Source organism: Staurois parvus, unplaced genomic scaffold (assembly GCF_062004578.1).
Source record: "Staurois parvus isolate SC_StPar_1 unplaced genomic scaffold, SC_StPar_1.0 ptg000244l, whole genome shotgun sequence".
Taxonomy (NCBI): domain Eukaryota; kingdom Metazoa; phylum Chordata; class Amphibia; order Anura; family Ranidae; genus Staurois; species Staurois parvus.
Window position 1 is genome coordinate 1,750,314 of NW_028318040.1, and position 26,261 is coordinate 1,776,574.

The 26,261-nt window shown below is 40.4% G+C and overlaps 1 protein-coding gene across 7 annotated transcripts in view; it reads right to left on the minus strand.

The window, feature by feature from the left end:
• Positions 1–26,261, minus strand: part of NPNT (nephronectin) — a 151,189-nt gene that overhangs the window by 7,032 nt on the left and 117,896 nt on the right. For 5 of the 7 annotated variants that reach the window (XM_089680510.1, XM_089680505.1, XM_089680506.1 and 2 more), the window contains 3 exons: positions 22,679–23,398; positions 3,672–3,758; positions 945–1,043 (listed from right to left, as the gene is read on the minus strand). In XM_089680510.1, the coding sequence (XP_089536636.1) occupies positions 945–1,043; positions 3,672–3,758; positions 22,679–23,398 (906 nt within the window). The remainder of the gene's footprint in view (positions 1–944; positions 1,044–3,671; positions 3,759–22,678; positions 23,399–26,261) is intronic. The other 2 variants (XM_089680507.1, XM_089680509.1) reach the window with 2 other exon arrangements.

Here is a 26,261-nt window from a genome sequence, read left to right on the forward strand (position 1 = left end):
AGCCCATACATTCATAATTTTTTGCCTTCAACCAACGGGTTGAGCAAAAGTAATTACCTGACTCCCTCATCCACATCAAATCCCCCACTGTGCTACTGTGTTCTGACAGCAGAGAACCTGTCCAACCCTCACAATACACTGATCAGTGCTGCTGGCTATAGCCAACTGCACTGGACAATCAGTAATAGCCTGACAAGCTGATTGTACAGAAGTCGATCAGTAGCTTGACCTCCGTACAACCAGAGTGTCTATATATGGATCAAAGTTAGTCTGGTCCCTACTGAACTGACCAAATTTTGATCCATGTATGGCCAGCTTTACTTTTCTGTATTTGCCATGTATTTAAAGAGATAAAACAAATAAATGTGCATATATTCCTATATATTATGTCTGCTGACTGCCACCAGCACCAGTGTCACCTAGTACCAGATACTGACCCCCTGGGATCCCTTCCCTAATTTCTACTTATAAATCGCCCTGTCAAATCCACCACCTATGTTGCAGCTTGTATGTCCACCTTGCTGATCTAACTCATTGTGCTGTATTTCTCTTCATAACATTTCATGGGTTTTCACTTTATTACCCACAAACTATACCTAAAACATGACCAAAATTTGATCTGCTTATCCCTACTCTTATCTATATCTGTATCTAAAATACAGAAATGACTCTTTTTATAATATATGCAAACTTTTACATTTTGTAAATTGCTATTATACTACTGCTTCTTCTGTATAATGTTGACTACCTGCATTTGTCCACATTAATCTACCATATGTAACGGTCAACAATGTAATTTTGGTTAACTTTCAATTTCAGAATACATATTAATATTTATGATCTAAATAATGTACTTATTAATGTGAATAATTCATGGCATGACTGATTATTAAATATGAACACTTTTAATTACATGCTTACACGTTGCAGAATGGGGGGCTTACCTGAAGCATCTTTGACCAGCTCCCAGTGTAATTCATTGTCTTTATCTCTAATCCAGCCACATAGTCCATTGTCAAAATTGCAGCTGTGGATCAATACTCCTACAGAAGGCAAGTGCAAGGCACACAAAGAATGCTGTTAAGTAAGCATAATATGCAATAGGAAACCCAGTAAAATATCATTTGAGGTTTTCCACAACAATAATGCAATGAGAAGTTTAAAACTTGCCAAAGATTTATTGATCAGTGAAAATATAAAAAAAGAAATGCAAACGATATGCGAACCCTTATGTTTTCAATTAAACAAGTATAACACAGTACATCCTTCTTAAAACAGAAAGTATTTACATGTCTTGGTCCATCACATATTCCAAAAATGAGAGTATTATTCCTCATTTCAGGACAGTGAGCAAAGACAGGCAAATCATTCCCTTATGACCCATCAGCCAGATGTACACCCAGGATGAGGTGTACAGTGCAATTACCTCCCATAGTGACATGTCTCACACCCCCCCCCCCCCCCCATACACTTCAATCTTTCAGGAGGGCTGAAGACATCTTATGGTGGAGAAGAGGTATTGCAGGGGTCAGTGGACTGAAACTGAGTATTGCAGACTGAGCTGCCTTTTTCTTCTTTTTTAGGAGAAGCAAAGCCCAAGCAGGTTGTACAGTGAAGATCGGGGCAAATAGGGAGGACAGGTTAGTATGCCCTGGATGCTGGGTGTGGGCGATGAGGGCTGCTAACCGTAGGTGCACTAAAAGTCAACTCCACCCCCCCCTCCTAGTTTTCTTTTCACTCCCGCTTACCTTAAGGAAGTATTTGCACATTTCATATACCCACTCATCCAGCGGATCCAACGTTGTCCCGCTGAGATCCTCTCATGTCCGGCCACAGCTCTGTCCCATGCCGCCATGTTCTGAGATCAAGAGGGCCTCCAGAGGATGTACTGAAAGGCCAGCCCCTCCTCCTTTCCTGAATTGAAGGCTATGCCTCCTGGGATATGTGATGTGTATATCCTAGGAGGTACAGTGTGTGCCGCACATTTCTGCTTAAAAAGAGGTGGAAAAAAACCCAGTGCGATACATATAAAGGGTGGAAGGAGGGGTGGAGTGAAGGGAAGTAGTTGAAGAGGGTGAAGGTCTGTTTTAAGCATTTTACTCCACACTCAACTCAAGCTTATTTTTTCTCTGTTCCTTACAACAATTTATCCTATCGTTTTCTTGCTTCCTACTGAACATTCCCTGTAACCAATTGCTGTGCTTGTTAGGGGAAACAAAAGGCAAGATTACTGCTGTCCAATCTGACTGATAACAGTCAAAGTGGGAAGTGATTGTATACCTTTGGGCAATCAATCTTGAAGGTAGAATGTATACTGTTCCCCTGAGATAAAGTATACCATGACCAATGCACTGAATCACTGTGTGGCAACTAGATCTAAAAACACCATCCTGTGTCTATGGCCAAGTAAAAACTAAAGCAAATGAGGCAATATTGCTTGAATGGCTCTCATTCCTAATGGGTGTTAATTACATCAGTGTAAAGAGCAATTTTAACAGTAGTTCATTGCATTACTCTTCTGATTTACATAGATTTGCCTTATTGCACAGCCAGTAAGATCACTCCACTACTTCCAGATGCTGTACTTACTTCTCCTTCCTTTATCATCTCCCTGCTAACTGGACAGAGGTGAAAATGCTGAGGTGTGTAAATTGCTAATTAAAAATCATTTGGCAAATAAAATAGTTAACATATATGTATTAAACAACGTTTTTAGGTGATTGATTGGAGTTCCACTTCAATTTAGTAAGTGAAGCTTTATTTGGTGTGACATATGCAGCTCTATATTATATTAGAATTAACACTTGCTATGGGTTCTAGCCAGAGGCATAACTAGAACCTTCACGGCCCTGATGCAAGAAACAATGAAGACCCCCTTTCCGCTGGTCCCGGGGCCCTTCCCACTGATCCGCAGCAGGACCCTTTCACATGTTCTGACGATTTGCCCATTCCTCCCCCCCATGTTGGCTGAATTCCAGGGCCTGGTCACAAGTGTGACTTTTGCAGCCCTGGTAGTTCTGCCACTGCATACACACATACAGAAGCAGATCTGAAAAACACACACACGCGTATGCAGCCTTTCAAAACAAAATCAGCAGAACAGTACCTTCCCTGATGCAGCGGGGTACTGCACTGTAGGGGGAGGCAGAGCGCACACTACTGGGGAAAACACCTTTCCCACCTTTTGCTTTCACTTTAAGTCATTCTCTACCAGCCGCATTGGCCACCTGGAGCAGATGCAGGGTCGCTGTTGCGACCTCTGTAGTTATGGCAGTGGTTCTAGCATATCATAATCACTTAAATGGCTGGCACAACATTACATGTAGGAATTTGTCTTGTATATGAAGTGATAAGCCAGGCTGCTAGCCAACACTTGCCTGATAGCTTCTAATAAAAATAATACTGATGAATTAAATAGGGTAAACTGAAACAAAAAATCGTATTATGGAAAATAAAACAGAAAGTAGGGCTCATTCAAAAAGTTGCCCCCATTGCCTAGTGTGTAGCCAATCATTCAATGACACAATGCCAAATCTCTGTCCGAGGAGGAGGAGTTAATTGGCCAAAAGGGGTAAGCTGCAATTTTGAGCTATTAGATACTAAAGGTACTGGATCTGTAAGTAGAGAATCCAATAAAGAGTAAAACTATTTCCATTAATACAATTTCTTACCTGGATCATCGTTTTCTTCATTCTCATCTGCGCTCAGCCCTCTTTCAACATCAAAATGGTAAAATATGTTGTTTTCATGATGTGGAACTGTAAACACGTAGAAGAAAAAGGATATGGCTTTCGGTGAAAATGTAATTATATTCCACACATCATTTTTTTTCATACTACAGTTAAGCAGAGAAGATCTGGCCTCCCAGATTCTTGTTCTGAATTATACCTTATTTATAGTCAATAAAAAAGTTTCTATAGGACATGATACTTATTACAAATTGAATAACATTGCTTTAGTGTGTTCTGTTTAATTAGGGGCTTATTTTCATGCTAAGACAAAAAAATATGGTAATTAAGGCTTCTTCACAGTAAGCTGTAAAAATGTGGAATAGACTCTCTCAAAAACTAGTTCTGGCCAGCTCAGTAGATTGTTTTAAAAAAAAGAGCTGGGTACATTCCTAAATACACAAAATATAACTGGATGCTGACATTTCTAGGTAATACCACCAGTGATTGTTGATTTAAGGAATATCCGATTGCTTTTGGGGGATCAGGAAGGAATTTATTTTTCCCCTCACTGGATCAAATTGGATCAAGCTTTATAGAGATTTTTGCCTTCCTCTGGATCAACTGTGGGTGTAGCATTCTGTATATTAAGTTTTTTTCTATTTATTCTATTGATTTATTTTTTTCTGTTGGTTGAATTAGAGGTATCTTTTATCAACCTGACATTTATGTAAAATGTAAAATATAGTACTAACATTTTGTAAGATATATTGTGGATGGCCACAAGCTGAAATAGAAAAGTTATTAGGTCATATTTAATTGAAAAAAAAGAAACGTTACGTATGCTACACTATTTATGGAATTATTTGTATAATTTTTTGAGTTTTGGGCTACTTGTCCTATGTTTGCACAGTATTAAAGCACCTATTTGTGTGGTTTGCACCAATTATCACACCTTAGATCAGGACGTCCACTCACCTGGAATTAGGATCTCTCTATGATCCGCACCATTATATTGAACTTTTTAAATATTTATTGATCACCATCTGAGTGACATCACGTATTCACACAAGTTTGCACTAGCATATTGTGTGTATTAATCGTGTACTATTATTTAGCGCTGCACCATCTTATCTGGATATACATAGGACAGTTCTCTACTTTGACAACAAATGGCTGGAAAGGGTGAATGTTCCCTAATGTTCGAAGGTACCTTTAGGTTCCTCATTTTAAGCCAGTTCAGGTACTAAGCATCCAAATGTGTTTGACTAAGTCTAATGTATTTGAATATTAATAAGTCCTCATGCACACTTGACGTTTTTACAGCTGCTGTTTTTGGCTTTTGATGTTTTTTTTCTGCAGCCAGTAAACTTCCCAGCATGTTATCCTATGTGTCCATGCACACATAGACTGTAATCAACGTTTTTTCGCTGGAAAAAAACCCAGAACTAGTGGGTTTCTAGAGGAGGTTTTTAGCTGTAAAAATGCTCTAACGCTAAAAAATTGGTAAAACGCGTTAAACCACCACAAACGGGTGTTTTTGGATATTTTTTTGACCATCCAAAAATTTTCTTTTTGGCAAAAAAAAACCCGCTAAACAACGCAAATGTGGCAAAACACCACTAATCGCAGCAAAACGCTGATGCAAAAACGCCAAAAAAAGCTGAAAAACTCAATACACAGCTAACGTTACCAGTGTTATCAAAACGCCCAGTGTGCATGGAGCCTAATTTGTTTTCTAAGTTAATGCTTGGCAAAAGACCAGAAAGACCACTTGTAAATGATGCTATGTGCGGGATTTGGGTAAAACAGCTAAGTGCCAATATAGCGGCATAATCAGTCATGTATATGTGCTCTAAAAGGAATGTATAACATGCGGAACAATGAAAAAGAAAAGATAACCCCTATTTAGAAAATATGTGTTCCCTTTGTCCAGCTGTAAACTGAACTGCTGCCACTACAGCTCATTTACCTGCTCTACACTACCTCTTTCAAATTAGAATAAAAATAGAGAGGATTCCAAGAGAGGTCAGGAAAGCAGTCACGCTCTGTAGTCTCAATAAAATACTGTAAGTAATAGCAGAGATTTTCTCACTGGAGAGAGGTTTGGATGACAATAGTTATGAAACAACAGCATGGAACCTGAGATAGTTCTTTACAGTTGTTGCCACAGTCCTATAAGTCGGTAAACTATCTAAACAATTTCTACTGTGGTCTGTGACAATAAATCCATGCTACCTAATCTAGGCCCTCTTTTTCCTCTAAGCATAGCACTAATCCAGCATGAGAAGACTCTTCATTCCACTGACACCGGCTGCTTAAGAAAGAATGTCAAAGTCGGACATTCTAGACGTGCTCCATTTAATCTGGGAGGTCTGTGTGTGAGTACCATACTGTATATTTCAGCTTGCAGGTGCACCAACTGACAAACTTTCAAGACCAAAACATGCGGGATTCCCACAATAAGTCTTCACACAAATCCCAATCACATAGTTTTCTATGGAAAAGCTGAAATTAATCTTACCAAGGGAATGTAGCCTGTTACATAATGCATTTAACAATGTCATGGTACTTTGCACCTCCTGTGCATACCTGCAGGTGAGAAGGTGATAGGTTTTCTTAAACAAATGTAAGAGAATTCCCACAGTAGAATCAAAGGATCACTGATGGCGCCTTTGACAAGAAGATGTGTGTAACAACCAACTTTCAGTTGCTGCAGTCTAAACCAGGCCAAACACTAGTTAGATTCTTACCACTAGTTGGATTCTGACCATTAAAATGTGCAAGGGTCTGCCTTAATAGCTATAAGCTGAATGGAGTCTTTGAACAGGCCCTTACACTTGGATGATCAACTCCAAAGAAGGTCTAACTAGTTTTCAGCCTCCTTAAAGAGACTCTGTCACTCTGCCTATTGAAGGAAAAGCGACGAAGTTTCTTGAAAACCCACACTCCGACCCACTTATACTCATGTCTACTGTACTAACCCACCATTCTGTTCTCTGTAGAAGCAACAGCGAAATACCTAGTGTTTCTGGGTATGGATGAGTATGTGACCAAATCTAATATTTTATTTACAAATATATTGGGTTTAGTACAATCTTCCCACATCAATTCCTCCAAAAATCACTGTCAGTGCTGTTGCCACCATCTTTGATGTGTGAATTCCTTGATCAGACCTCATTTTTTTCAAACACATTGAAGAGTTTTCAATGTAGCATGGCTTAATCACACATAAATGTCACACTGTGATGGAAACCTCAAATACAGCTTGAACATGGCAGACCTCACGTGTCTTCTCCTCAGCCACAGTTTGGAAAAACAGGGAGTTAATACAAGCACTCATCTAGAGTGCTGGCTATGCCCACCCTTTTCACCCCGCCCCCAATTCAAAGAAGTTGTACTATTGCCCCCATGAATAAAAAGAGATCCATGAATGGAGAAGGCGGACCTTTTTATTCATCTGCCTGTCTTCCACTCATAGGGGGATTTTGCACCCCCTAAATACAATATATATATATATATATATATATATATATATATATATATATATATATATATATAAATAAAAGTACCTAGCTTAGATGCAAAACTCCACTTACACTCCACTCTACTTAGAGGGAGAAACAATACCATCAAAATAATCCATAGTCAAAAGGTCAAAATACAAAATAAAATGTTATTTTTTCAACCATCAGGTGCAAACCAACCAAAAGAATGATATCCAAACATTTTATTGACATACACTGCTCAAATAAATGAAAGGAACACTTTGGAAACACATCAGGTCTCAATGGGGAAAAATATCATGTTGGATATCTATACTGATATGGGCTGGGTAATGTGTTAGGAACGTAAGGATGCTCCATCGTTTGATGGAAATGAAAATTATCAACCTACGAGGACTGAATTCAAAGACACCCCAAAAATCAAAGTAAAAAAATGAAGCAGCAGGCTAGTACATTTTGCTGAAATTTCATTGCAGCAACTCAAAATAGTGCTTAGTTGTTTGTATGGCCCCCACGTGCTTGTATGTATGCCTGACAACATCGGAGCATGCTCCTAATGAGACAATGGATGGTGTTCTGGGGCATTTCCTCCCAGATCTGGACCAGGGCATCACTGAGCTCCTGGACAGTCTGAGATGCAACCTGGCGGCGTCAGATGGACCGAAACATGATATCCCAGAGGTGTTCTAATGGATTTAGGCCAGGAAAACATGGGGGCCATTCAATGATATCAATTCCTTCATCCTCCAGGAACTGTTTGCATACTCTCGCCACATGAGACCGGGCATTGTGATGCACCAGGAGGAACCCAGGACCCACTGTACCAGCGTAAGGTCTGACAATGGTTCCAAGGATTTCATCCTGATACCTAATGGCAGTAAAAGTGTCATTGTCTAGCCTGTAGAGGTCTGTGCATCCCTCCATGGATTAGCCTCCCAAGACCGTCACTGACCCACAACCAAACAGTTATGCTGAACAATGCTACAGGCAGAATAGTCTCCACGGCTTCTCCAGACCGTTTCACATCTATCACATACTCACGGTGAACCTGCTCTCATCTGTGAAAAGCACAGGGCGCCACTGGCGGACCTGAAAATTCTGGCGTTCAATGGCAAATGCTAATCGAGCTCTATGGTGCCGTGCAGTGAGCACAGGACCCACTAGAGGATGTCGGACCCTCAGGCCACCCACATGAAGTCTGTTTTCTGATTGGTCAGAGGCAGAGGCATTCACACCAGTGGCCTGCTGGAGATAATTTTGTAGGGCTCTGGCAGTGCTCATCATGTTCCTCCCTGCACAAAGGAACAGATACCAGTCCTGATGATGGTTGAAGGACCTCTACTGTCCTGTCCATCTCTCCTAGAGTAACTGCCTGTCTCTTGGAATCTCCTCCATGCTCTTGAGACTGTGCTGGGAGACACAGCAAACCTTCTGGAAATGGTATGTATTAATGTGCCATCCTGGAGGAGTTGGACTGCCTGCGCAACCTCTGTAAGGCCCAGGTATCGCCTCATGCTACCAATAGTGACACTGACCCTAGCCAAATGCAAAACTAGTGAAAAACAATCAGAAAAGATAAGTAGGGTGTCATCTCATTATTGCCCATCTAGCGCACCTATTGTTAATTTCATTAACACCAAAGAAGCTGAAATGAATCAACAACCCCCTCTGCTACTTAATTGACCAGATCAATACTCCAGAAGTTTAATTTACTTGATGTTATGCTCTGATTAAAAAGTGTTCATTTAATTTTTTTGAGCAGTGTACTGTATATAGCACATACATGAAAACTGGATTAAAATAAAACAATTGGCTGATAACACATTGAAAATACAATGCAGACATTCTCATCCATCAATTAACTATGTCTATACTTTGAGAAGCAATAAATATTAGCCTTAGGCTTACAAAGTTCTTGCAGGGCCTCTATAATGGTTGAATGTTCACGATATATTGTAATGAATGGATGATAGTCTATATATAGAGTGCCAAAATAGGACCAAAAATTATGCAGTTATGCATTATTTCCAGTTAGTAGCAGTGGTTGCTACATGCTTTGAATATATATATATATATATATATATATATACACACACACACACACACACACACACACAGTCAGGTCCATACATATTGGGACGTCGACACAATTCTAAAATTTTTGGCTCTATACACCATGACAATGGATTTGAAATTAAATGAACAAGATGTGCTTTAACTGCAGACTGTCAGCTTTAATTTGAGGGTATTTACATCCAAATCAGGTGAACGGTGTAGGAATTACAACAGCTTGCATATGTGCCTCCCTACTTGTTAAGGGACCAAAAGTAATGGGACAGAATAATCATCATAAATCAAAAGCATTTGGCTGAATATGAGCAGATAATATTGCCCAAAACACTTCAGCATTCATCCTGCTGCTTTTGTCAGCAGTCAAATCATCAATAAATACAAGAGAACCAGTTCCATTGGCAGCCATACATGCCCATGCCATGACACTACCACCACCATGCTTCACTGATGAGGTGGTATGCTTAGGATCATGAACAGTTCCTTTCCTTCTCCATACTCTTCTCTTCCCATCACTCTGGTACAAGTTGATCTTGGTCTCATCTGTCCATAGGATGTTGTTCCAGAACTGTGAAGGCTTTTTTAGATGTCGTTTGGAAAACTCTAATCTGGCCTTCCTGTTTTTGAGGCTCACCAATGGTTTACATCTTGTGGTGAACCCTCTGTATTCACTCTGGTGAAGTCTTCTCTTGATTGTTGACTTTGACACACATACACCTACCTCCTGGAGAGTGTTCTTGATCTGGCCAACTGTTGTGAAGGGTGTTTTCTTCACCAGGGAAAGAATTCTTCGGTCATCCACCACAGTTGTTTTCCGTGGTCTTCCGGGTCTTTTGGTGTTGCTGAGCTCACCGGTGCGTTCTTTCTTTTTAAGAATGTTCCAAACAGTTGTTTTGGCCACGCCTAATGTTTTGTTTTTTCAGCCTAATGATGGCTTGCTTCACTGATAGTGACAGGTCTTTGGATCTCATCTTGAGAGTTGACAGCAACAGATTCCAAATGCAAATAGCACGCTTGAAATGAACTCTGGACCTTTTATCTGCTCATTGTAATTGGGATAATGATGGAATAACACACACCTGGCCATGGAACAGCTGAGAAGCCAATTGTCCCATTACTTTTGGTCCCTTAACAAGTGGGAGGCACATATGCAAATGATTGTTATTCCTACACCGTTCACCTGATTTGGATGTAAATACCCTCAAATTAAAGCTGACAGTCTGCAGTTAAAGCACATCTTGTTCATTTTATTTCAAATCAATTGTGGTGGTGTATAGAGCCAAAAATGTTAGAATTGTGTCGATGTCCCAATATTAATGGACCTGACTGTATATTGTTCCTTGTATGTAAATCATAAAACCACTGTGTAAAAAAAAAAAAACCTGCTTATAAAGTGCAGAACTTCCACATGTGATTCACACACCTTTGGAAACATTTATCTAATAATCAATGGGAATATTATTGCTGCACATAACTTATCTTAGGGCTTTATATTGAGCGACAAGCTGTGAAAATTACATAGCTGCACCAGGCTTGCATTAGGCCTTTACTGACCTTCCAAAGAGCCATGATAGTACATAGCACAAGGTCCCTACCGTATGTAGAATATAACAAGTAGGCTTCTATCTGCAGTAACAACACATGTAATTTTTGTGAAAACAGTGTTACTGCACCTGAATGATATGGAGTCTTCACTGAGCCGTGTTGCTGCACCTGGCTAACAATAGGGCCTTTTCCAAGGCTAGCAAAATGGCAAGATATACACATTATGGATCTGTGGCACACTGGAGGTGGACAGATATTGCAGATTGATCACATCTTTCATCTCAACACCCAGCAGCATGAATCAGTCTTCAATCAATTAGGGCAAGCAAACAGAGCATGACCAGGTCTCATAAAATCACAATGTGGAAATATACTTATCAGTTCATATGGAAAGTTCACTTGAGAATACAGGCATGAAGAGGATGCTCAGTGAATGCCAGATGGCTTTTGCCAGTAAAACTGGCTGCATCAGAGGTGGAGTTTTGAGTCTAAGCAAGGTTCTTTTATGCATATTTTTTGTATCTAGGTGGTTCAGCTCCGGCGACTCCTCCCTACTGCATTTTTCCTATATAATGTAATGTACAAGGGGCGTTCAAGTCAAACATGGATTTTTGATTATATACAATAAAATAACACATTTCAAGGAGTGGAAACTGCATTTATTTTTTACATACTTCCCTGCTGCATTTATACACTTGTCCCAGCATTTAACTAATGCTTGGAAAGCTTCGGCAAAGAAAGATTTGTCCGTACACCTGAACCATCCTAGGACAGCCTGCTTTACTCCGTCATCATTGTGTTCACCGTTCCCACAGAAAGATTCATCTCTTGTGCAATTTCATGACAGGTTATGCGTCAATTATCCAGAATCAGGCATTCAATGCACTGAATGTTCACAGGAATGACTGCTGTGGGCTGGTAACCACCATGGCTGGGATCGTCACTGATGGACATACTGCCATCTTTGAAAGGATTACACCATTGAATGTCTCACTGCGTCTGAGCATCTCATCACCATGCTGTGCTTGAAGTCTTCTGTAGATACCCATTGGTTTTACGCCTTTGTTCACAAGAAACTTCATCACCACATGCTGTTCCATGCATGCACTAACTTGTCTACCATCTTGACTAATGATCTGTGGACTGGCCCGCAACACGTGCGCCGCCTACAAGTAATGGGACACACTTCCACTTACTACTGCATGTAGTACCACCCTGCTAGCATCCCTTTTTATACCTATAAAATTAAAAGTTCTGGTTTGAATTGAACGCCCCCTCGTATATGTGGGATTTTGAGATTTTTTTCAAATTTGTGGTAATAACCCCCAAAGTACCCGAAGATTACTGATTTGACTTTCCACTATTACGGCTGACACCAGCACAAGGGACACATTGGATTAAATGTAAGTAACATCCTTTTCGTCCATCCTAAAACTAGGTTTGAATAAACTCAATTCACATTATATATTCACTTCAACTATGCCTTACTCAAAATTCTTTGTGCAACTAAGTCAGGTTTTTAAAATCTTGTCCTGTTTGCTTACATTTTATTTTTACTTCCATCAATACTGCCTATAGAAAATCTGCAGTGTTTATCAAGTTACATATCTGCAGTGGTGCACTATGGGCACTAGAGAAATGTGTGCATATGTACATTCAATTGCCAACTTTAACGAGTAACTCCACTTTTGTTGAGAAAACAACTTTCCCCTCTGGGTGATCTATGTACACTGCAAGGATTTTAACAAACTTTGTTTCAGATTCCTACCTTTATTTATTCTGAAGATATAGTTGTTTCTTCATCTGTGTCCATGTGCAGAGTGAATTTAGTGGGAACGTTTTTATACCTATCTGTTAGCTGCTGCGCCTGCAGGGCTCTAATGAGGAAAGTTGCAGGGTCTGCATCCCTTTAGACATGATTTCCTATTGGGATTATCTCAGCAAAAATGACAGGGGATCCTAAAAAACGTCTTGAATCTTTGCTCAGACTTTTGAGAAAACCAGTAAACCAATCACGCGAGCAGGAAATGACATTCCTGGGGGTGTTCTGTACACCATCTGTGTACAGAACACCTCCAAGTAACCATACTGACTTGCATTTTACATAAAAGTACAGAACTACAGATTGAAAAGGAAAGGCATTTCTTATTAACATTAAAATGCATTATGGCTTGTGTGGCAATTGTATATGCTATATTAGTTATTTTTTTAATTGTTATTTTTTTTCCCTCAAATGTGGAGTTACCCTTAAATAAACAAAGATTGATGAATACAGACAGCATGGCAAACAGCAAAATGTGAACATTGCCCTTCAGGTGCTCAGTCTATAAAAAAAAGCAAGATAAATAATGAAGACTATTTACAAAGTTTATTTTCTCATTACCTTGTTTCACACTATCAATGTATCAATGGTGTGGAAATGACATGATGTTTGGAGACATGTGAAGAAAGTAATATTTGACTTTCGCTAATCTGCTGACATCAAAAATTGCCTTGCTAACAAAGAAATCAATTTTCCTATACTGGCATTCAAATTCCAAACAAATTGATTTAAATCAGTCTTGAATCTACAACAGTTTAGCTAAGAGATTAACTATGGCCTTGAATGTAAATGTGGATTGTGAGATGGTTCACATTTTTGCTAGTAGCTGCACTGTATGCTACCAAAGCTGTAAGAAGAATCAGTACAACCTTTATATTCTAGTGATATCTATCCATGTCTTGTTTTATACACAATTACCTACCTGTTTTTATGTGTTTCCCTTTCTGGATACACACTATTTGGCAGAAAAAGTAATGATGTTCCACATCATTACAGGCCTCTAGCAGAATCCCACTTCACACGCTTACAATCATATCTTCCTGAAATGCTTCCTGGACTCAGACTGATTTGTAATCTTTAGTGCTGATATTTCTAAATTTACCAGATTTAAAGTAGTATTAATCCTAAAAGGTATGCTGTCCATTGCAAAAAGCTATTTAAAGGATAAGTTCACCTTTTGGACAAGAATATAAAATGCACATTTTTTTTGCAGGTAAAAAAATGTGCATTTATTATTTTTGTCCAAAGAAGCCTGGAAAGCATTGCACCAGTGATCAGTAGATCGCTGATGTCATGCAGGTCTCCTGCATACCTGTCAGAATATCTGCTTGCCATACGGGATGCTTGTACATCCCGTACGGCAAGCAGATGTTCTGACAGGAAGCTTCAATGAACTGCCACGGCACTCCACAGCACTGTGGTAGTTCATTGAAAACTACAAGCCAACAGCCGCTAAGGACGTTGGGACCTGCAGTTCATTCATTCACGGAAGTCCATGTGGGGGGAGCTACGTACAGCCGCGCTGGTTTCAAATTTTACAGATAGTACGGGGAGGCTTCTCCACGTACTGTCAGAGGGAGGGAGAAGGGTTGGGGGGCAGAGGGCGCAGCTGCAGCTATAGGAACATGTTCTACCCTATAAACGGGTAGAACTTGTAACATGTTTCCAAAGGTGAACTTATCCTTTAAGCTCCATGCCCTAATCCTAAATCCTTACTTTTTATAGTTCTTTTCGGTAGCACAACCTGTGCACAGCAGTAGGGGCCATTGGCTCTATGTTTGAAATTCAAGCCGAGTACTGCACATGGCTGTACTGTGCATGTGCCAGATGAGCATAGCGCCAGCGATCCCAACTACTGATTATGGGCTGGCCAGACACAGCACAAGCAGCTGCTACTGTACATGAATCCCATAATCAAGGCACCAGCTGGGGGTAGTGCACACAGGGTGGCACCAGGGTGACACTGGAGACAAAAGAGACACCCTATAGGTGGAAACTCCACATAGGAAACTTTCACTGGCTGTAAAGACAGCACAAAACTGGGGACAAAAAGCAATGGTGACATAAGGTATTCAACTACATTTATTTTTTCAAGAGGGTTTACCCTTTAAGCCTCTAACATCTCTGAATGGTGCTCTAACTTAAAGAACACAAATATATTTTGGGTGTAGGCAGGGCTTTTTTTCAGCTGGAATTTGGTGGAACTCAGTTCCACCACCTCTGGATCAAACCCTCTGCTCCTTGCTCAACACTATCACTTTTAAACACAGTAGTCCAGCTTCTGTGTTAACAAGCGACAGGTTTTCTCCTAACGGCATCCACAGATCTGATCTCCTGAGCAGCTCCCACTGAGTGCAGGATGGGAACAAGGGAGATGGAGGTGACCAGGGTGCAGTGCGGATGCCGACACCCACACTGGGTGATCTCCCTGCAAGTGACAGAGGTGGAGCCACCTAAAGTGTGCGTGGAGGAACTAGAGGCGGCTGGGTGCTTCAGATTAATATAGCAACAAAAGTAAGACATGTGGAAGATGGTGGAGTTTTAAAGGAGGGGGGGCACAGTGGAGGAGGGGTTGCATGCAGAGGTCACATCTGAAGAGGGGTGAAAGTGAGATGGGGATGCAGAGGTAAGCAGCTGTGGAAGGATGAAGTCTGCACTCTGTATGCGGTGTACCCCCGAATGCTGCACTATGCATGTAACGCGCTGCCAAACTCTGCACATAGTGTGTATCCCCCCTGTTGGAAATGTTTTAGATATTTTTATTCTAACAAAAGGTCCACATTTAGTTTAAAGTTTAAAACCTACAGGCTATATAAAAGAAGCTGGTGGCTTATGTAACCAAGTGGCTTCTCCTTCTCTTAAATAAATGAGGCTATGGGGGTGATTGGGATACACTGGGTGCCAGGGTGACTAAAGATTGTATTACCAGTCCATCCATACTAATTCTTTAAAGATATGTAGGCAAAAAAATAAAACAATAAAATGAATTACTTCACTCCACTCTGTTTCACTGAAATAAAGAACAATCATGTTTCAGAATTATATTTAAAATAGTAGTGCCCGTAGAGTAAAGTTTCATGACATAGATAGATTACAATATGTCCATGGAATACAGACAAAAATCCCAAGACTTGTTATGGCTGCTTGAAAAGCTGGCTGAGAGACTTGGGCAGACAAAGTACTAACCATGTGTGGGCAAAATCTACTTCCAAAAATTATTTCATTTGTATTCTTAACACATTCTAATTTTAGAGCTGGATCTGTCTTCTATACACAAAGTTCAGAGCTTTCTCTGTAGTGGAATAGAGTCAAAGTCAAAGACATATTTCTTGTCGCAAACACATTTCAAAGTAGTACTTCAAAATAACTTAGAGAGCTAAAACTGAATGTCCTGCAGGTGAAATCTGATAATATCATGGCCCAGCCAGGAAGAGAAGGAGACTTATCTGCATTGCCGTTGAAAGTGTCCAATTTATCGTTTTAGAAGAAATCCTATTCAAAGAGGATTATCCCCAGATAATTAAGAATACATTTAATGGACACAGTTTACTGATCCTTCCTGAAATGTGGTAAAGTCAGAGCTAAAGGAAAGTACACTAATCATTTGGTAAAAGCTGCTAAACTTCCAACAAGATTAAAATCTTAGCTGAAACCTAGGGCGCACTAAAATGCAAATTCTACCACTTCCTAGCAATGTTAAGAGCTTGCCAGCCACTTCCACGTCCATTCTTATTGGCTAGTGAAGCCACCCATGACAGTGCCAGGCCAATAGAAAGGTGTGGAAGGTAAAAAGGCAGCATTCTGCATTGCTATGCGCTGCTGGAAATTTCATATTAAGGTGCCCTAATATGAAAATGCCTTGTGCTCTAGAGCTTTGCCTGTTGTCTATGAAGGCTCTGGCTGGTCATAAACTATATTTTCACTAGTGATATGACAAATTCAAGCAATATTAGCAGCAACGGAGTACTGGAGGAATCAAGAAGAAACAATAGTTGAGTGTAGACTAGGTCCAGCAGCACTTACCTAAGAAGATGGGCAAACTTGACTGATATTACTATACAATGGAAATGCCAGCGTGTAGGCAATAGTAATAGAATCTTACTATATGTGTGATATCCCTGGATGCATGACAAAATGTCATTGCAAGCATGGCCAAAAACAGGTAGGAGGGGGAGGAGTCACAAACTCCACATTCAACTGTACAGAGGGAGTGTTATCTGTTGCCTTTTGCACTTTACTTGGAGGCACAGTAAAACAAGGAAGATGTTTGAAGTTAGTGTAAATGTAATACCTCCAGAACTGATCAGTTTTACCCAACTGCCTGTTTACGTGAAGCCACCATGCACAATAGCTGATACCCACATCAACACCACTCTGCCTGGAGCCTGAGAAACTTTATGCTAGAATTGCAGTCTACTTTGTTTTGCATTCCTTAACAAGCCCATTTCCAGGTGTGCTAAATCAGAATGGGCCAAGAGACTATAATAAACCAAAGAAAAAGTCAACATAAATTCAGCATGCTGGATTTAGAAAATGTCACTCATAAAATAATCTCAAAGTAGTCATTTATTTTAGTGGAAACATAATGACCAAACTGTCATCTGTCACAATGTTCATCAAACATTGCTTGCCTGGAATCTTCTACCTTAATCTGCTCACACGTTATATGTGTATACTTGAAGTATATTATATAGGGGAACTACACTGATACTGACTGCACTACCAAGAGGGCTAACCAGAGGCGGACTGACAACTCATGGGGCCCTGGGCAATAGGGGATCATGGGGCCCCTGTGTCCTTGCCCAAACTCAAAAAAGCCTATGAAAAAGGTACCAGGGGCATCTCATGGGGCCCCCTACTGACCCCGGGCCCTCAGGCAGTTCCCGAGTTTCCAAATGGTCAGTCCGCCCCTTGGGCTACAATGTTTTTGTGTACAGATACTTGTACATAGCCGTGGCAACATTCAGAGAAAGATTCCAAAATACTGTCTATTATCCACTTCCCGACCAGCCATTGTATATAAACGGCCGGGCGGTGGCACTGCAGGGTAGGGTGGCCGTTTATAAATGGCCTCCCCGCACCCTGCTTGTGCGCGCTCCCCGGGAGCGCACAGCACCGCGGTCCGGAGCCTGCTGTGTCCTCCGGACACAGTGAGACACCGATCGTCGGACGGGACCTCTGTACGAGGTCCCGATCATGTGATCACTGATTGGCCAATCAGTGATCACATGCAAAGTAGTAAGCAAGATGTCACTTGTGACATCATTGCTTGTTATGTGTGAAATCTGTGAATGATCACAGAGGTCACATGGTACAAGGCTATTCACAACAGCCTTGTACCATGTGACAAGCTGTGACCAATCACAGCTCACTCAGTAGTTCTCAATAGAAGCAAGAATGCAGACAGAGAGAAAGAGAAATGATTGCTTTTACATCCTATATGTGTGTAAAAGCAATCAGTGTAATAAAAAAAAAATCTTCATCACCCCCCAAAAGTAGTACAGTATCATCATGGTGACACTGTACTGCTAGGGTGACAGTATGTAAAAAAAAATAAAATAAATAATAATCTAAAAATAAAAATGTAAAAAAAAAAAAATGTTTCAAAATTATAATTTTTGGTTATAAACTAATTTGGCTTATTTTTTGTTTTTACTAAAAAGATAATGGAATACATTTTGGCCAAGATTTATGATGAAATATTACTTATTTGCTAAATTTTATAAGAAAAACGTTTTTTCAAAAATTTTGGACATTTTCATTTACATAGCAAAAAAAATAAAAATCCCAGCGGTGAATAAATACCACCAAAATAAAGTTTTATCTTTCTAAAAAAATGGTAAAAAATTCAAATGGGTACAGTGTTGCATGACCGCACAACTGTCATTCAGAGTGTGATAGCGCTGAAAGCTGAAAATTGCCCTGGTCAGGAAGGGGGTAAAAGTGTCCGGACTGGAAGTGGTTAAATACTTTACTGCTCAACTTCTGTTCACCAGCACCAATTTGCAGTCAAAATACTACTATTTGGTATGTATCCCCTAGCTGTCTTAGCGAAATCAAGGAATCTTTATTTTCAATTAGAATTAAAGTGTTACTAAACCCAGGACCCTGCATTCACCATATTTGGTCTCCCACAGTACACGGAACATGGAAATGCAATTAGTTTAGTAAATATAAACTGCTAAACACCTTTTCTTATCATTAGTATATAACAGTCTTGTGACATCAGTGTTGAGCCGAGCACTGGGTAAAGCCAGTAGGAAGAGTTTTCATTCTGCTCTGACTGTCCTATGTGGCTGCATGATCCCTGACCCTCTGTCCGGACAGTGCCGATTGGCCCTGAGCTGATCACATGCACCTTCCAAAAAAAAAAATCTTGCAATTCATACCAAACTGAGCATGTGCAGACTGCCTCCTAGAACTCTGTACTATCAGCAGATGGATTGAGGACTGTGGAAAAAGGGGCAGATTAGAGAAGACAGGATCAACAGCCTTTTTATACACACAAAAGATTAACAACTTACTTTCGACAGTGAGAATAACAAGCACGCTTTACTGCATATATAGGCTGATTTTACTGTTTTGGGTTTAGAAACACTTTAATTTGGAATGAATTAAAATTAAACAATGTACATTATCATTTATCCAAAATAACAAAAGAAAAAAGCAAACCTGTATCAAAAATAAAACTGTTATACTGTGCAGAGATATCTAGACATTATCTTTAATATTACCTGACAAAAGTTTTAACAAGCATTCAACAAGTTTTAAAAAGCCAGCCCACAGCAGTCTTTTAGATGGCATCACAGTTAACGCCTCCACAGGAACTGCCATTACAAATTAATATACCAGCACCATTTCAGGGTAGGTGACTGAAAGGTCACTGTGAGACATACTGTATATAAGGCAGTAATACAAGACATACTGTATATAAGGCAGTAATATGGGGGGAGCTTATCTCCCAAGGTGTCCACATGAAAAAATGAGGAAAGCAGATATATTACAGCTTATTCAGGAAATATGTATTCTGGAAAACAAACACAAGATTGGAAAACGAAAAACACAAGCTGAATGTCTTCCACTTTAAACTACCAACAACTTAGACAGCCATACTCAGTAAATATATAGATATTTGTCCCACAAATTTTATGAACAGGAAATAAGTCTGGTAAAATAAGACTAACCCTAAACTCCCCCACAAGCTTTTACAGAGCTTGATCACCCAACTACCTCACTAGGACTAAAACACACGAAGTCCTCCAGAATGGGAACAGCCCTGGCATATTATTAAAAAAAAGGGACCCTTCCAACTAACCTACCTAGCACACATAATTCTAATCCCAAAAGAAGGAAAATATCAGGTTCTGTGCACAAATTACTGTCTGGTTTTCCTGTTACATAGTTAGTCTGGCTGAAAAAAGACAAAAGTCCATCCAGTTCAACCATAAAAAAAGAAAAAAAGTTATAATCCCCTACCCACAGTTGGCCCAAAGGAAGGCAAAAATACCCAGCAAAGCATGATCTAATTTGCTCCTGCAGGGAAACAAATTCCCTCCTGATCCCCCGAGAGGCAATCAGATATTCCCTGGATTAACTTTACCTATAAATGTTATATCCAGTTATATTCTGTGTATCTAAGAAATAATTTAAAAAAAAATTAAAGCAATCCACTGACCTGGTCAGAACCAACTCTTGAGGGAGTCTAGTCCACATTTTCACAGTTCTCACTGTAAAGAAACCTTTCCGTGTTTGGAGATTAAATTTATTTTCCTCCAGATGTAGAAAGTGCCCCCTTGTCCTCTGTGATGACCCCAGGTGAATAACGTTACACCGAGTTCACTATATGAACCACTGATGTATTTATACATGTTGATCCCCCCTTAATCTCCTCTTCTCAAGAGAGAATAAATTCACTTCCTCAAATCTTTCCTCATAGCTGAGCTCCTCCATGCCTTTTATCAGTTTGGTTGGCTTCTCTGTACTTTCTCCAGTTCCCCCACATTCGTTTTGTGAATTGGTGCCCAAACCTGAACTGCATATTCCAGATGAGGTCTTACTAATGACTTGTACATATGTAATATGATCTCTCTCTCTCTCTGGAGTCTATACCTCTTTTAATACAAGAGAGGATTTTGCTCGCTTTAGAAACCGCAGCTTGGCATTGCATGCCATTATTAAGCTTGTGTGTTAAATACAGACATCCACTCTAAGGTCCTGGCGATCCATCTTAGGACATTCCTCCTAGACATAATCTACCCTGATCAGTCTTCATTTATACCAGGCAGAGAAGCCAGAGATAATTCCCTCAGAGCTGTACATATAGCCCACTGTGTACAATTTAAGATACACTTCAATTCTAATTTTCTCTGATGTAGAAAAGGCATTTGATAGGGTGGGTTGGTTGTTCACGGAGGAAACTCTTAAATCCTTTGAACTAGGCCACAACATCCTGAGATGGAAAATGGCACTTTATAAAGATTGATTGGCCAGGATCAAGGTCAAAGGAGTCCTTTCTCATCCTTTTCTGATAAACTGAATCAGGCAGGGTTGTCCTGTATCACCCCTACTGTTCTCCCTTGTAGTTGAAGCCCTACTATAAAAAAAAGTTAGGCTTAATCAGAATATTAAAGGAGTCAGTATAGGTTCCAGGGAACACAAACGTTCTGCTTATAAAGAAGATATTTTGTTCTGTATGACTGAACTGATCACCTCCCTGCCTAGCCTTGTGTTAGAGCTACAACATTTTGGCACCTGACCAAATTTTAAAATTAACTATAATAAATCTGCAGAAGCAGACTCCCTTCAACCTTATACTTTTAAGTGGCAACAGCAATTTCTAAAATAGCTGGGCATTCAGCTTGAAACTCTAATCATCTGCTTTATTCTAGGAACCATGTTCCACTGTTGCAGACTATCAACAGATCTGGAAAATTGGAGCAATGTTTTGTTTCACATGGATGGGTAGAATCAAGATGATCAAAATGAATGTGCTACCTAGAATTTTGTTCTTGGTGTAGCTAATACTTGACTTTTGTCAAGAGGACAGCCACACACTGATCAAAATTCAGCCACTCCCTGATGAACTGATCACATTTCATCAGTCTATGGCCAGATTAAGGGGTGCCTGTAAATGAAAAACAACCATGCATCTCTGATTGAAGTTGAATAATACCCCTGCTGTAAGTGTAAATCATTTACGTACCTACTAAACTCTCAAAGTTGGCATCACCCCATCCTGCCTTGTTGCACCCTCACTATTACAGAAGTGAGCTCCCTCTGATTCATGGGAGCAAACACAAAGTGGAGACTCCAGAGATATTGTATAGGTCTGAAGGGCAAAGGGGCCACCCACATACCTGAAATCGGCTAGGGCACAGTCAGCATAACAAAAAGAAAGGGGAGGTTTTTTTTAAAGAACAATAAGAGCATGTAAGTCTGACTAAAAGCTTTACATTTAAAAAAAAAATGCCTTTAATATCACTTTATTGCTCAGACTTCTGGCATTGCCTCTTCCTATTACATCCCACTCCTGTGGCTCCAACAAAATTCCTGGGAGATACAAAAACACAGTGGGTGATTTACTCTGAGTTCCTTGACTCTTTAAAATAATAGACAGTTGGCCCAATATATACAGAAGTTGACGTATTATGTTTACCTGGAATGTAATATTTATTAACTGCCGTTTATCATCCATGAAAATTTTACTCCTCAATGTTATGCTATTCAAAAGGACTCTCTTTACTGCTGCCAGCAGTGCTAATTAGTAAAACGAGTAGAATAGCTTGTGAATCAAACTAGCTCAAGGCTGAATGAGAATGGCATGCCCGGTATGTACCAAAGGAAACTGGCAATACACCAGAGAAATGTCTATTAATGGGTTATTTAAAAAGCAACTCAACTCACTAAACATCTGCTCTATCCCATCCAACTAAAAGATATATTTTAAATGAAACAATATCTCCAGCTCTTCACATGTGAAGTATGATGTTATCATATGTTTAGTCATTAGTACTAATAAATGTTTCAGTAAACTGAGCCACTTACAAGTTGTCAATGTGAATACTTACTAAACACATCACCCCGTTGTTTGCCTTGGTCCTGGATTCGGTTATCATCTGAAGGTCTAGTTGAGGGCTGTGTAGAGGTTGTATAAATGACTGTGGTGGTCGTTGGTTTTGGTGGAGGTCTTGTTACTGGTTGTGGTGGTCTGGTCACTGGTTGAGGTGGTCTGGTCACAACCTGGGGAGGCCTTGTTGGCGGCTGTGGAGGCCTTGTTGATGGCTGCGGAGGCCTTGTTGGCGGCTGCGGTGGCCTTGTTGGCGGCTGCGGTGGCCTTGTTGGCGGCTGCGGTGGCCTTGTTGCTGGCTGAGGAGGTCTCGTTGCTGGCTGAGGAGGTCTCGTTGCTGGCTGAGGAGGTCTCGTTGCTGGCTGAGGAGGTCTCGTTGCTGGCTGAGGAGGCCTCGTCGCTGGCTGAGGAGGCCTTGTTACTGGCTGAGGAGGCCTTGTCACTGGCTTTTGAGGCTGCCTTGTCACTGGATTAGGCGCAGGCCTAGTCACTGGTGGTGATCTGGTTGTAGTTTTAGCAGTTGTCTTTGGATAAGGCTTGGCTGTAATAGAGGGTGAAGGAGGCCACTTAGGATGTCTGCCACCATAGTCTGGAATCCTGTTACTGCTTCCTTCACTACCACTGAGTGCACTGCCATTACCTCTAAAAATGTTTCCAACATTATCTTTACCTGGTAGGAAATTATGAGGCCCCAGTGGATCAATCACAACTCTGGGGGTAGCTGGAATTGAAGAGATTTTTGAAAATTAAGCAATGTGTATGTTATTTTTTTAAAAAATTCAAGATGAGACGTCTAAAAGCCATTATTCAAAATGCATTTTTAAATGCAAATGCCTAAGGTTCATAGTGACAACTCAGGGAGCTAAATCGCAGTGAACCCAACTCACCACATATACTAACAGACATACAGTGTTGGAAATAAGTATTTGATCCCCTGCTGATTTTGAATGTTTGCCCACTCACAAAGAAATGTCTAAAAATCAAATGGTAGGTGTATTCTAACACTGAGAGACAGAATAGCAATAACAAATTCAAAACAAATGCATGTCTAACCAATTATGCACTGATTTGCATGTTCATGAGGGAAATAGGTATTTAATCCCCTATCATTCAGCAGGCTTTCTGGCTATCAGGTGTCTTTCATACAGGTAACAAGCTGAGTTTAGAAACAGTCTCTTAAAGGGAGTGCTGCTAATCTCATTTTGTTACCTGTATAAAAGACACCTGTCCACAGGAGCAATCAAACAATCAGATGCCAAACTCTCCACCATGGCAAAGACCAAAGAGCTGTCCAAGGATGTCAGGGACAAGATTGTAGACCTACACAAGGCTGGACTGGGCTACCAAACTATCGCCAAGCAGCTTGGTGAGAAGGTGACAACAGTTGATGCAATCATTCGCAAATGGAAGAAACACAAAACAACTGTCAGTCTCCCTATGTCTGGTGCACCATGTAAGATCTCACCTCGTGGAGTATCAATGATCCTGAGAACAGTGAGGAACTTGTCAATGATCTCCAGGCAGCTGGGACCACAGTCACCAAGAAAACAATTTGTAACACAACGCCAGCAAGGATTGAAATCCTGTAGTGCCCGCAAGGTTCCTCTGCTCAAGAAAGCACGTCCAGGCCCGTCTGAAGATTTCCACTGAACATCTGACTGATGCAGAGGAGGACTGGCTGAAAGTGTTGAGGTCAGGTGAGACCAAAATCGAGCTCTTTGGCATCAATTCAACACGCCGTGGTTGGAGGAGGAAGAATGCTGCCTATGACCCCAAGAACACCATCCCAACTGTTAAACATGGTGGTGGAAACATTCTGCTTTGGGGGGGGTTTTCTGCTAAGAGGACAGGACAACTGCACAACATCAAAGGGACGATGGACGGGGCAATGTGCTGTCAAATCTTGGGTGAGAAACTTCTTCCCTCAGCCAGGGCATTGAAAATAGGTCATGGATGGGTGTTCTAGCATGACAATGACCCAAAACACAAGGCCAAGGCAACAAAGGAGTGGCTCAAGAAGAAGCACATTAAGGTCCTGGAGTGACCTAGCCAGTCTCCAGACCTTAATCCAATTGAAAATCTATAGAGGGAGCTAAAAGTTCAAGTCGCCAGACATCAGCCACCAAACCTTAATGACTTGGAGAGGATCTGCCAAGAGGAGTGGGCCAAAATCCCTCCTGAGATGTGTGCAAACCTGGTGGCCAACTACAGGAAACATCTGACTTCTGTGATTGCCAACAAAGGATTTGCCACCAAGTACCAAGTCATGTTTTGTGAAGGGAATCATATACTTATTTCCCTCATGAACACGCAAATCAGTGCATAATTTGTTAGACATGCATTTCTTTTGAATATTTTGTTGCTATTCTGTCTCTCAGTGTTCCAATACACATACCATTCGATTTTTAGACTGATCATTTCTTTGTGAGTGGGCAAACATTCAAAATCAGCAGGGGATCAAATACTTATTTCCTTCACTGTAGGTCTTTACACCTGGCAGATTCCTATTCTACATCTATAGTCTTGACTCTGTTTCTCAGGAACAGTATATATGGAGTTCTTGCTGCATGAGGTTTAGGTTTGTTATATTTATATATGATGTATAAATTCAGAAAGTCATTGTATGTATATTAAATATAAATCCCCATAATGTCATAACACATCATGCTGTATTATGTTGTGTGTCAATATAAGCAAATGATTACAGTTTTCAGTGGTGTGCTTTTTCACTTAAAGCCAATTGAATACCTAACTTGTATTAACCTAATCCACTTAGGCTGGCTAAAATAGAAGATATTTGTCTTATTATTTTATTATGATGTGCTATTGTTGCAGCTCTATATGAAGCTACCCTTTTCCCTGGAAATTGAGGCTGCAATTCTCACACAGAGTGAAGTGCTGGAGATCATAACTACTAAGTTCTGTGTGAAAGCAGCAGATCCAGTCTCCAGGGTGCTGATGTGCTGGTGTCAAAGGGCTGCTTCATATAGAACTACAAAAATAATACATCATAAAAAAAGTAATAGCAGCTACACTACATTAGAGTAATACAAGTTAAATCTGAACTCCAGATATAAAATACACATATTAATGCAACAGAATATTCAATAATATATTATTAAAAGTATATTTTTTTAATTAAAAGCAATGTAAGTATCTGCATGCGACTAGTAATTAGCTCGGTACAGTCCCTATACTGCAATACTGAGAGAGAAAGAAGGAGCACAAGGATCCAATCAGGTGTGCTGCAGTGCTCATGTGCTAAGAGAGGACACACTGAAAAGAGCAAAGACTGAACTGACGTAGAGATGTGCTCATCAATCTGCTGCTTCTCCTTTGACTGGTCAGTCACAGGCTGGGATCAGGGACAAAACCTGTGTTACTTAGTCCTGCCGTGAATGGATTGAAATTCGACTGGTTCAGCAGGGACTGGCCAAATTTCGATCCATGTATTGGCACTCAGGATGTACACATCTTTTGATCAACTTGTGTACAAAAAGCCTGTCAGCCTTCTACTAAACAATGAGTGAATTAGTGCCTCTGGCTATAGCCTGCAACACTAATCATTGAGTTCAGGGTCCCTG